This window comes from Microtus ochrogaster, unplaced genomic scaffold (genome assembly GCF_000317375.1).
Source record: "Microtus ochrogaster isolate Prairie Vole_2 unplaced genomic scaffold, MicOch1.0 UNK4, whole genome shotgun sequence".
Taxonomy (NCBI): domain Eukaryota; kingdom Metazoa; phylum Chordata; class Mammalia; order Rodentia; family Cricetidae; genus Microtus; species Microtus ochrogaster.
In genome coordinates, this window is record NW_004949102.1 from 6,513,236 (window position 1) to 6,525,911 (window position 12,676).

The 12,676-nt window shown below is 41.9% G+C and overlaps 1 protein-coding gene across 5 annotated transcripts in view; it reads left to right on the forward strand.

The window, feature by feature from the left end:
- Positions 1-12,676, forward strand: part of Ahcyl2 (adenosylhomocysteinase like 2) — a 160,296-nt gene that overhangs the window by 144,026 nt on the left and 3,594 nt on the right. For all 5 annotated transcript variants that reach the window (XM_026788560.1, XM_005365762.2, XM_026788561.1 and 2 more), the window contains exons 13-16: positions 7,136-7,234; positions 10,675-10,743; positions 10,830-10,908; positions 12,250-12,370. In XM_026788560.1, the coding sequence (XP_026644361.1) occupies positions 7,136-7,234; positions 10,675-10,743; positions 10,830-10,908; positions 12,250-12,370 (368 nt within the window). The remainder of the gene's footprint in view (positions 1-7,135; positions 7,235-10,674; positions 10,744-10,829; positions 10,909-12,249; positions 12,371-12,676) is intronic.

Here is a 12,676-nt window from a genome sequence, read left to right on the forward strand (position 1 = left end):
TCCTTATCCTTAGTGTATAGGAAGGCAACTGATTTTTTGGAGTTGATCTTGTATCCTGCCACATTACTAAAGGTGTTTATCAGCTGTAGGATTTCTTTGGTAGAGTTTTTAGGGTCGCTTATGTATACTATCATAGTGGTTTCTCTTTTTAACCCTGTGTTCTGTTCTTTTGTTAATAACACAGCTGGCTGGGGATGTAGGTCAGTATTGAAAGTGTTTGCCTCACACACATGAGGCTCCAGGTCTAACCCATGCATCACAGCACCAAAAAGAAGGAAGGAAATAGCTAGCAAGATAACCTTCCCAAATCTATTTCTAGCCTGGGGTCTAAGGGCCACAGCTTCCTTACTGTCTTGTCACTGTGGTTCACTTATAATTACTAGTCAGGCTAAGAGTTGCTTACAGTTACTTGTCAGGCTGAGAGTTGGTTCTTGGGCAGGGATGGGGGCAGTGCCCTCTTGAGTTTCACTTACGTGCTGTGAGTGAAGGAGCACCTTTATTAAATGGTCAGAGATGGAGGAGGGAAGAAAGCCTTTCTCTAACCGCAGGAAACTCCAAATGACTAATGACTAACTTCTTACCTTTGCTTTTTTTCATCCCATTCCCTTGACTCTCTGTGAGGATTTATTCTTAACTTTATACTGGAAAATGTAGACATTAAGTAAACATTAATAAGTCATACAATTGATTCAAAATAAAATTTAAGTGCAAAGCCCAGGTATTTGAACTGGTGTGTGTGGTGGTGTACACCAGGAGGCAGAGGCAGGCGGATCTCTGAGTTCGAGGCCAGCCTGGTCTACAAAGTGAGTTCCAGGACAGCCAGGGCTACACAGAGAAACCCTGTCTTGAGAAAACAAAACAAACAAAACTTGAGGTGCATGGACTCCAAGGCCTGCTTTTCCTTTGCTTTTGAGTTGTTTTCCAGGAGGTGTGCTGTCACCCTTCTCACTGGCAAAGTTGGGTTTTCCGGGGGGAGAGGGGGTTTGAGGTTTTTTGGGGGGGTTCTTCTTGTTTTTAGGTTTATTTTATATGTATGAGTGTTTTGCTTGCATGTATGTTATATACGCCACATACCTAATGCCCTCAGAGCCTATAAGAGGGCATTGGATCCCCTGGAACTGAAGTTACAGATGGTTGTGAGTCACTATATGGGTGCTGGGAATTAAACCAGGGTCCTCACTAGCCCCTCTGACTGATAGATTAACCAAACTTCAATTTGTGACAGTATTCTCCCTTTAAGATAAGCCAGATCAGCCAGGTGGTAGTGGTCTACACTTTTAATCCCAGCACTCAGAAGACAGAGGCAGGCAGATCTCTGTGAGTTTGAGGCCAGACCAACCTGATCTACAATGGAAGTTCCAGGACAGCTAGAGCTACACACAGAAAAAAACCTTGTTTAAAAAAAAAAAAAAAAAAAGACAGGCCAGACATGAGTATGAGTATTTCCCCAGAATAAAGGTCAAGACCATTTACCTTCGATCACAAATAGTATGATTGCTGTATGCCAGCTGCAGTCTAGATGCTTGGAGTAGTGAGCATAACACATTCCTACCCTCATAGAGCGTGTGTTTAGGTGAGAAGAAAAACACATAATATAATATAAATTCATTATATATATGAATATAAATTCATAATATAAATTCATAAGATTAAAAGTAAAGCCACTGCAAGAAGCAGTAGCGCATGAGAGAGGGGATGGAGTGCTCAGCTGTTACTTTACCTTGTACCGTCCAGCTGTGAACCTGAGGTGGGAGGGATAGCCATGTGGACTTTTAGGTAAAGAGCGTTCTCAGCAGCAGCAGCAGCAGCTGGTACACATGTCCTGGAGCAGAAGCAAACCTGCTCTGTTTGAGGGGTGACAGGAGGCCAGTGATCGGAGGGGCCAGATCTCTTAGGCCTAACAACCTGGCCCAGAACCAGTTATATTCTGGAAGAAACAGGGAGCTGCCGTAGGGTTTCTAATCTGGCTCAGTCTTAATATGATGACTTTTTCTTTAAAAGGGGTTGCTCTAGATAACATGTGGAAACTAGGCTTGGTTCTGCCATTACTGCTAGGTAGACCCCATATTTGCCACATCCGGATCCAAGTGCCATCTCTCTCTTTTCTTTGAATCCTTTACAGCATAAGGTAAATACTAAGTTAAATGATCCAGAAAAGATGCTGCTCAGAGGGATTTTGAAAGTTGAATTATTAGTGTTAGATGGTGGTGTCACAGAACATGTAAAACAAAGTTTAAAGTACAAAAAACTCATGATTGCTGTGAGATCAACTTTGTAATAGGATCCTGTCTCAAAGAAAACAACAATCTCAGCCAATAATTAGAACCAGCGTGTTCATTTATTATTTAGCAAGTATATACTGAATACATGGCCTGCTCTGTACCAACTTCTAAATGATTGAAGAAAAAGCATTGAATAACATCTTGCCTCTGTGGAGTTTATATTCTTGTGTGGGAGATGGATAATAAATAAGTTAACAGTTATTGTCTGTGTTGTATTGAATGAAAAAAGCAAGATAAGGATGTTGAGAACAACCTTTTAATCGAAGTGATCAAAAAGATATTTTTGTGGATATAATACTTGGGGACAAACCTAAGTGAAGGAAATAGCAAGCTGAGTACTGTATATTCACAGAGAATGATCAAGCAGGGATGTAGCTCAGTGGTAGAACACTAGTCTAGAATGAATGCACAAGGGCCTAGGTTGAGTCTCACCATTGCAAAGAAGGAAAACAAAACAAAACAGAATGGCAAATGAGGGGCCCAAGAAGCTGTGGTGGGGCTGACAGCAGGTATAGATCGGTACCTATAATCAAGCCTGAAGACCTGACTTGAATCGCTGGAGCCAGTCAGCCAGTCCTTGTACACAATCCTCAGACCTCCACACACATACCACGCAGGTGCCAATATATACACAAAGAGATAAATAAGTATATCAATAAATACTTATGTTTTTGTTTGTTGGTTGGTTTGGTTTGGTTTTTCAAGATGGGGTTTCTCTGTAGCTTTGGAGCCTGTCTTGTCCTGGGACTCACTATGTAGACCAGGCTGGTTTCAAACTCATAGAGATCTGCCTGCCTCTACCTCCTGAATGCTGGAATTAAAGGCGTGCGCCACCACCGCCTAGCAAGTATAATTTTTTTTTAAAAGATAAAGTTTGGTGACAGTAACAAAATGTCCAAGAAAGGAGGTAAGGATAGAGGAGACAGTTCAGGTAAGACGGGGCTTTATGGGTTCTAAGAACTAGATTCTTATCTAAATAGAAATGAATAGCAAAATATATCTGATGGATATTTCTTTAAGTATTAGCCTGGCTTTTGTATAAAGAAAACCCTTCTAGAGCTTGAGTAGGGGTAGGAACAGCAAGAGGCTCTTTGAGATGGTGAAGGTGGTGACGGGTTCAGTGCGTAAGCAGTAGAGGTGATAGATAATTGATCTTTTGTAATCAAAATTTAGAGAAGAAATTCTCCATAAATCAAGTTAATGTTACAGTGTAATATTTATCCAGCTAGATTTTGTTGTCAGGTTGCTTTCGAGGCAGGTTCTGACTAGCAGGAAACTCAGATGTCTACCTGATAGCTTTGTGATCAAAATTTAGAGTAATCCCTACTACTTGGGGGTGGAGGTGGGATGAGGTTGACGCCTGCTTGAACTACACAGAGAGCTCAAGGCTCTTGTGGCCTGGGTGTGCATGTAGTAAGATCCCCCAAATGGCTTGCCCAAAATTTACTTAGTTTTTTTTTTTCCCTCTTTGGGTAGGAATTTTTGGTTTTGCCTAACTTTGAGATATTACTTGCTATATATTTTAGGAAAAAATAGCTCATGAAAAAATGTTAGCCATTTAGAAAGCTGCACTTGTAGCCGGGCAATGGTGGCGCACACCTTTAATCCCAGCTCTTGGGAGGCAAAGGCAGGCGGATCTCTGTGAGTTCGAGACCGGCCTGGTCTACAGAGGTAGTTCCAGGACAGGCTCCAAAGCCACAGAGAAACCCTGTCTCGAAAAACTAAAAAAAAAAAAAAAAAAAGAAAGAAAGAAAGAAAGAAAGAAAGAAAGCTGCACTTGTTTTCCTGAAAAATATGAATTCCATGAATCCCAGAAAGCCTGCGATAGGCTACTTAGAGGCCAGCTCTGCCTTTCACACGTTTCCTGTCTCACCTGAAGGCCTGTGCGATTATCGCTTCATAGTTAGTGAGAAGCCACGACATACACATGCTTTCAAAACCTTTTTCCCACCAAAGAATTGTTTTACCTAGGCCTGCTGTTGATTCTGTTTTAAGGAACTGGAACCACAGCTGTGTTCCCCAGGGCAGGGAGCAAGGGGGATGCTATGCATTGCTTAGAATCATGTAAGTTCAGTGTGTGCAGGCACACCACACTTACAAGGGCATGTGCCAGCACTGGAGGTGGTATCTGTACAACCGTTTTCCTGATGGAGTGATAACTGAGTGCAGGTCCACAGCAAAGCCACCTTGGGCCTTCCGCCCCCTTTGGGAGTGGCAGCACCAGAGTTTGAACCCAACTCTATTTTACCACTGATCTCCTATCTCAAACCTGGCTGGTTGAACTTAAGAGCTATTCTTGTGCCAACCATACGGTAGGAAGCTCCTCTCAGGGAGTGTATGACCAAAAAGGCATCTTCGTAGTGAGGACATTGACCCTCCCCTGAAAGTGGTAGAGATAAGTTAACCAAATGCCCCTTTAAACCTCCTTTAAATTGACCATCAAGGTACTCTGCCTTTATCTGAGCCATTCCTGTGCTTTCATATGCTGCCCCTTCTCACCATGGACCATTTTCTTATGTTCATAAACAGTTGCCCTTTCCTTGATTCCACCATTCTTCCCAAGGTGTGCTTCCTAAGTCGGTAGATTCTCAGTATCGTGCTGTCAGCTCTTTGCTCCCAGTCAGCAAGATTGCTTTTCCTCTGGAAGATGGATGATATGAAACAGTAAGGTTCTGAACTAATTAACATCTCATCTCAATGTAAAATACTTGTGTTCCCAAGGAGCTGTATGTCTTGGCCATCAGTGGTTATACCCTCTATGTGGTGTTTTCAAAGGCTAAAGGATTTATATTTTATATATTCTTATCTTGCTTCAGTTATTTTTTAGTTCGTTCATATCATTTACTTATAAATATTTAATCTGTGGTACTAGGGTTCAAATCCAGTGTTTTATACATGCTGGGCAAAACCAGTCCACTAAGCTACATATCAAACCTCTATTATTGTTGTTGTTGTTAATTGTTCTCATTATTCTCTCCTACAATATATCCCAGCCACAGCCTCCCTCCCCCCACTCCTCCCTATCCCTTCACCTCCCCTCTCTCCCAATATTATTATTACTACTATTTCAGCTTCTTTTTCTTCTTCCTTTTCTTTTTTTTTTCTTTTTTTATGTGTTACATAAACCAACTGGAGCTGATTTACTTAGTCATATTCTTTTTTTTTGATGTTTCTTTGCTATTATAAATAATGCTAGAATGATCATTCTTTCTTTGTTTTTGCTTTTGTTTATTGAGGCAGTTTTATTATAGCCCAGGTTGGCCTTGAACTCTTGATTCTCCTGCCTTCCCCCACCAAGTGCTGGGATTAAGGACATGCACCACTATACCTGTCTTAGACTAAACTTTCTTAGGCACCTAAGTTCTTGACTTGAATAAGTATTTGTTTTAGGAATCTAAAAATTAAATTAATTGATAAAAATCAAGTATCTATAACATTTGGTAGTTATTGCCAAATTGCTCTTCAGTATGATTGAATTATTTTATGAAACTTTACATTTTCAAGAAATGATGATCCTGACCATGAATAAATGTGATTCTGAATGTACTAAAATATAATTCTTTGTCTTTTTGTGCCATTAGATTGCCATTTCCTTAGCGAGAGGGACCATGATTTTCTAAACATTAATTGAGCACCCCATTGTATGTCTAGAGAGAATTTGGAGATTTAAAAATGCAAATATAGCTAGGCGGTGGTGGCGCACGCCTTTAATCCCAGCACTTGGAAGGCAGAGGCAGGTGGATCTCAGTGAGTTCGAGACCAGCCTGGTCTACAAAGCAAGTTTCAGGACAACCAGAACTGTTACAGAGAGAAATCCTTTTTTGAAGAGAGAGAGAGAGAGAGAGAGAGAGAGAGAGAGAGAGAGAGAGAGAGAGAGAGAGAAGATAACCATCTCTATGCAAAAATTGCTCACATTCTTCTCTCAGTGTTTGTCTTTTCTACGGTGCCTAGAATTACTATGTAACTGTTTCTCTTTGTCTGAGGACTAGTATTTTAGCAGAACTTTTCATTTTTACCAGATGAATTGATGGGGTAGTTTTGGAATATGGACTTCCTTTCTGTTTCAGCCATTGCTTATTGAAGAAGGACGTAGTTGTGCTAAGTCTGCACACCCTGTGACTGTCATTTGATTGTGCTGATAATAAACTTACCATCTTTTCTTTTGTTCTCTGAATATACAATGTACAGAAGTGGAGAGAGGGTGAGCCATTGGCGCTTTACTCTACCACTAGCCTTCCTCTAAAAGCTACCTCACACTCGCTCTTAGGACACAGAGCTTCTGTCACTCTAGGATAAGCCAGCCTCCTGAGAAGGTGCAGCTGGGAACGTGGGACATGAGGGCAGAGTCTTGATCCCCAGCATGCTATGTTTAGGACGTTCGGCCCTCTCCAGCTAATCCCACTTGGCTCTGATCTTGTTCTTTTCCGTCTCTTCAGCACTTGTGTATTCAGTTTGCACCATATTAATCTGCACTTGTTTGCATGTCGCTTTGTGTTTTCTTCTCACGAATGTATTGTTTTGTGTCCCCAACTAAAATATGAGATTTTTGAAGGCAGAAACCATGCCTTTGGTTTCTTTTGTATTTCCCATAGCACCTTTTACTGTGCTCAGCAGAGAGTGGGCGTACAGTATATGTTGTGGAATGACATCCTGAGTGATCCCTCCCTGGCTGGGCCTAAGATTAAATTCCCTGACCTGGAACAGTCCTAACCACCCCAGGACAGGTATTCTCCATCTGGCATGTTGGTTGCTTCTTTCGACTTGCTATTTGAAATGGCTCCCTTCAACATCTTTCTGTCTCCGGTGTCGGGGACTTGCCTCAGCTGACGATGTTCTTACTGTATGTGTTCCAGGCAAGCCTGCGGACACCAGAACTGACCTGGGAGAGAGTAAGATCTCAAGTTGACCATGTGATATGGCCTGATGGCAAGAGGATAGTACTGCTGGCAGAGGTAAGCCTGAAGCTGACAAAGAGCCATCCGAGACTGCAGTTCCCGGCTCCCTCCTCTTCATGTTCCCTGATCCTTTCAACTCTGTCTCTTAAGCACAAGTTTAGCTACTTTACCAATGGATTCTACTTCCAATTGTGAAAGGTCTTTTCATTCAGCAATTAAGAGACTATTTTGGTTCCTTACTTTTCACCAATTATCCTGTCTCTCCATGTCACTCTCGAGGCTGAGTCAGATAATGACTATTACTGTGGAAGGAATTAGCAGAAGGAATCAGTGCCACTTTGAGTGATGCTCACCGAGAGATAATGTCATTTGTGGGGTGGTTTAATCAGTAAGCAAAGTATGTGTTCCTGGCTGTAGCTCAGACTGTCTTTGGTAAGCTTTGGGAAAGTCGTGTCTTTGCTGATAACGTCTCTATTTTAGTGTCTTCTGAACTGATGAACTGAGCCAGCTGTGTAGAGGTACCCAGCTTATCCTCTTAATTGGTTGATGGATGGATAGTTCCACATTCTGCTTGATCTGGCTCACACATGTTCCTATTTTTCCCCTGTGCTAGGAATTGAATTCATGGCTCACACATGTACACATGCTAAGCAAGAGCTCCATCACTGAGCGATATTCCCAGTCCTTTTGGGAGTGGGGAGTTGGTCATGTGCATGTTTTCTCTTGTAGAGTCAGAGGACGACTTGCAGAAGTCAGTTCTCTCCACCATGTGGGGCCTCGGGGACCAAACTCTGGTGTCAGGTTGGCAGGCAGCAGGTACCTTTACCTGCTGAGCATTCTCACTGGCACTAACACTCAGTCTCAACTTTCATCCCTTGTAGCCTTTATGTTATTCTTGGCCGCTTTTCCTATAGTGAAGGGTTTGCCCTCATAGCCCAGTGTTCCTGGGTACTGGGAGTACTTCTTATTTCCATGAAGCTTTCTCTTTTAAGGGAAGGGCCTGAACAATTAAGCATTTTGGTTTCCTTCCTTCAGTTTTCTTTCTTACGTTAGATAAACTGAGTGTGAAAAAGTAAACAATTTCATCTCCTTATGCAGGGCACACAGACCAGCTTTGTTTGTCTTTACTCTTTGACCTTCTGCCCTCACTTAGTTAACATCCTTTAAATACTTTAGGGCATGTCTGGGAAGGCGTGTGTATGGCCAGGAGAAGAACAGGTTGTTAAGTGTTTATTAATAGCCTTGCCGTCAGCCCCATCTGGCAGCATCTCTAAACTGCCCTGGGAGGTCCCTCTTAGCAATTTTGGTGATAAAAACAGGCACTAAAGGTGCTTTGGGCTATAAACAGTAGTCAAGCTTCCTAGGGAATAAAGCAAGAAAGGACAGCATGGGGCAGGTGTTAGTTCTTTTACTATCTTTATTTTCCACTCAGAATTCAAGACTATCCACCTTTGGGTCACAGACATAAACTGAGAAGCACAAAAATCATCACAGCTTCATAAATCCATAGTTGTCTCCTTCTCAGCCTGGAGATTGCCGCTCACCTTAACTGTCTCCTTTTCTAAGACAATCTAAGGAATGCCAACCCTTGGAAGGATGTTTTGCTGTAGAGAATGGGGAATTCACACAATCCTCAGTGGTGTATGACTGCCTTTATTCCTTTTATAGTCCCAGAAATAGTTTAGGTAAAACGTTTATCAAATTTTTAGTGCTTTCATTTGGATACCAATTAATTTCAAAGAAGACATAAAAATGGCCAACAGACAAAGGGGAAATGCACAACATCACTAATCACCAGGAAGGAAAATTAAAGCCACAGTGAGGTATGGCCTCATTCCAATAAAAATCACCACTATCAAAGAGATAAAAGACAACAAATTATGAAAAACAATATGAGTTTCTCAAAAACTTAACAACAGAACTACTATGTGTTCCAGTAATCCTACTGTTACATATCTAGAGAAAACCAAGTCTGTGTGTCAGGCACCTACTCGCCCTTCTTCATTGCAGGCTGTTATGTCAGCCAAGTGGGGCTGACTAGAGGAAATGTGGCCCATCCACAAATGCATTCTCCTCTACCATAAAAATAAACTCTTGTCATTTGTTAATGTGAGGTAATGTGAAGTGAAACCAGCCAGACACAGAAAGACAAGTAACACATACTCCCACTCACGTGTCCTCTAAAAACATTGGTTATGGGGCCAGAAGTGTTGGTGCTTGCCTGTAATCTTAGCACTTAAGAGATGGAGGCAGTAGGGGGAGGGAACGGGAACCGAAGAGGGAGGGGAAACTGGTTGGTATGTAAATAAATGAAAAAATAATAAAAAAAGATGGAGGCAGGAGAGTTAGGATTTCAAGGACAGCCTTGGATCCATAATAAGTTTTAGGCCAGCTTAGGCTACATAAGACGTCTCCAAAAGGAAAGAAAAGGTTAAATATAGCATTGTTTATAATAGCAAATAAGTATAAATCAATAAGAGAATTCCTAAGTAAATCAGAATAACTCTGTTCAGTGGATTTATGAACCTTGTGTCCAATTTGTTCTAGTTAGCTTTGTGTCCTGTTCTCATAGAAGTTGTGATAGGAATAATTTTTGTAAGCCAGGCATAGCAGCACACCTCTGTTATCCCAACATTCAGGAGGCTGAGGCAGGAGAATTAAGACTTACAGGTCAACCTGTGATTACGTAGAAAGTCCCTGTCTCAAAAAACAAAAACAATGGTTACCAGAGGCTTGGAACTATGAGGTGGTGGGGTTGGGGAGAGGTTGCTCAGTGGATGCTGAGTTTCATGTAGCTAGGGGTATAAAGAGTTCTGGCATACTCACCTGTGTACTGTAACTAGATTTAACAGTTATGTGCTAGACATTTAAAAATGCTGGAAGAGAGAATTTAAAGAAATGATAAATGTTAAGGAAATAGATGTGTGTACTCCTGCATTGAAACATTACATAGAACCTATAAGTATGTATAATTTTTGCTTTGATATAGCAATTAAAAACTAAATTTTAGATAAACATTTTTTTCCTTTTTTTAGGGGGGTTTCAAGACAGGGTTTCTCTTTAGTTTTGGAGCCTGTCTGGAACTTGCTCTGTAGACCAGGCTGGCCTCGAACTCACAGAGATCTGCCTGCCTCTGCCTCCTGAGTGTTGGGATTAAAGGCGTGCACCACCACCGCCTAGCTAGATAAAAATTTTAAGACATTTAAAATATAGTGGCTCATGTCTTTAATCCCAGAACTTGGGAAGCAGAGGCAGGTGGATCTCTGTGTATTTGAGGCTAGCCTGGTCAACATAGCAAGTTTTAGGACCACCAAAGCTATGCAGAGAGACCCTGTCTCAAAACAAAAAGAATTAAAAGGATATCAATTAATTCCTTTTTGTTGTGTGCCTGCTAGCAATCTCAGTTGGGAGAGAACTGGAAACTGGCAGTTGTTCTTACTTCACTCCTCAAGGCCAGTAGCTTCCTAATGCCCGTTTGCCTTGCTTCTGATCACTAGGGCCGCCTGCTGAACCTAAGCTGCTCCACAGTGCCTACATTTGTTCTCTCGATCACTGCTACCACTCAGGTGAGCGCCGTGGTGGAACAGTCGTGGGCTGGAGAGGGGTCACAGCTTTGGAAGGTGCATCAGCATTCATGTCTCTGCTTTTCCAGGCTCTCGCCTTGATAGAGCTTTACAACGCTCCTGAGGGTCGCTATAAGCAAGATGTGTACCTGCTGCCCAAGAAGATGGGTAAGCTGCTCTTCCTTCCCTTTCTTACCACAGTAGTTCACCGTCAGGATCTGAAGGAAGCTTGGACAGACACATGTTGGGGGGAAAAAGAGAGCATCTTATCTTTATTTCATAAAATAAGAACTAGGATTCCAGACTCCATTTCTAGGTGTAATTTTCCACATAGGTTTTTCTAGGGAGGTTCTTGCATCTTGCTGTTATTTTGAATACCTGCTTGAGAATTATTTTATTATGCCCTATTGCATTGCATCACATTGTATATTTCGAGGAAGGGTCTCATGATGTAGTCAAGACTGGCATTCAACTCACACTTGTTTCCTGTCTGGGATTACAACATGTGTTGCCATGCCTGGCAATTGAATTTTAAAGATTTTCTCTTTTAAAGTATCATGTATGTAGAAATCTCTAAGGAGGAGAAAATAGTCCTTCAAAAGAGAATATCTCGACCTTTTGATATCTGGCTTATTCCAATTCTAAAATGGTAAAAGCCCCTTTTTTAAGGGACACAAGTTCCTGTTAAGAGTTAATTATGCCCGGGTGGTGGTAGTGCACGTCTTTAATCCCCGTACTCAGGATTTAGGAGGCAGGGGCAAGTGGATCTCTGTGAATTCGAGTTCAGCCTGGTCTACAAAGAGCAGTACAGGATAGCCAGGGTTGTTACACAGAGAAACCCTGTCTCAAGAAAGAAAGAAAAAAAGGAGAGAGAAAGAGAGAGCTAATTATGTGGGCAATTGGCACAACAGAATCATAAAACTGTCTTAAATGTTTAAATATCCTGTCCCAAGCACCTAGGTGATACAAACTCAAGGAATAAGTCATCTTTTAGCTTTGCTTCAGTAACTGTTTAAGACAGTTTAGATGGGTCTGATGTAGTGGTCCATACCTTTAATCTCAGCCCTTGGGAGACAGAGGCTTTTAGTTATTTTCCCTAGTTCCCATGGATGTTAATTTTTCTAGAATGTAGAGGTATAGTATAGTATTTCTAGTATTTTCATAGCATAGTATAGACGTCAAAGCAGTACTAACCATGGAGCTTCCCATTTTTAAGGCCCATGCCATCATTATTTCTATCATTTCTTTTATATCATTATTTCTATCATTTCTTTTCTGAAGAAAAAGCTTCAGGGTAGAAAGTTACTTGAAGAAATATTTGGCTTTTGAAGTCACCGAACTTGAAGCTAAAGGCAGCCACTCCTTAGATTTGAGGACCTACGAGCAAAAGTCAAGCATTTGTCAATCATGTCCAAGAACTAGAACGTGTCTTCCCACTTTTTAAGGCCTTACTTGAGGACGGGCAGATAGGAGGCAAGATGCTTATCCATGACCCGTGTGTCCTTTCAGATGAGTATGTGGCCAGCCTGCACCTGCCCACCTTCGATGCCCACCTGACGGAGCTGACGGATGAGCAGGCCAAGTACCTGGGACTCAACAAGAACGGACCCTTCAAGCCTAATTACTACAGGTGCCATGGGCTTCCCAGAAGTCAGAGAAGGCTGGGCAGTGAAGGACTTCCTGCCGTACAGCTGATCCATGTCCCTCCTACCACATACGCTTGTTTATGTGAAGTCAGGAAAATAACACATTTCCTCCAGGTCTCCTACCTCAAAATACTCTGAGATCTTCTTTAAACATTGCCGTCATCTCCCACACACACACATACTTGCCTTTTGCAGGCGGATCGCTGTGAGTTCGAGACCAGCCTGGTCTACAAGAGCTAGTTCCAGGACAGGCTCCAAAACCACAGAGAAACCCTGTCTCGAAAAACCAA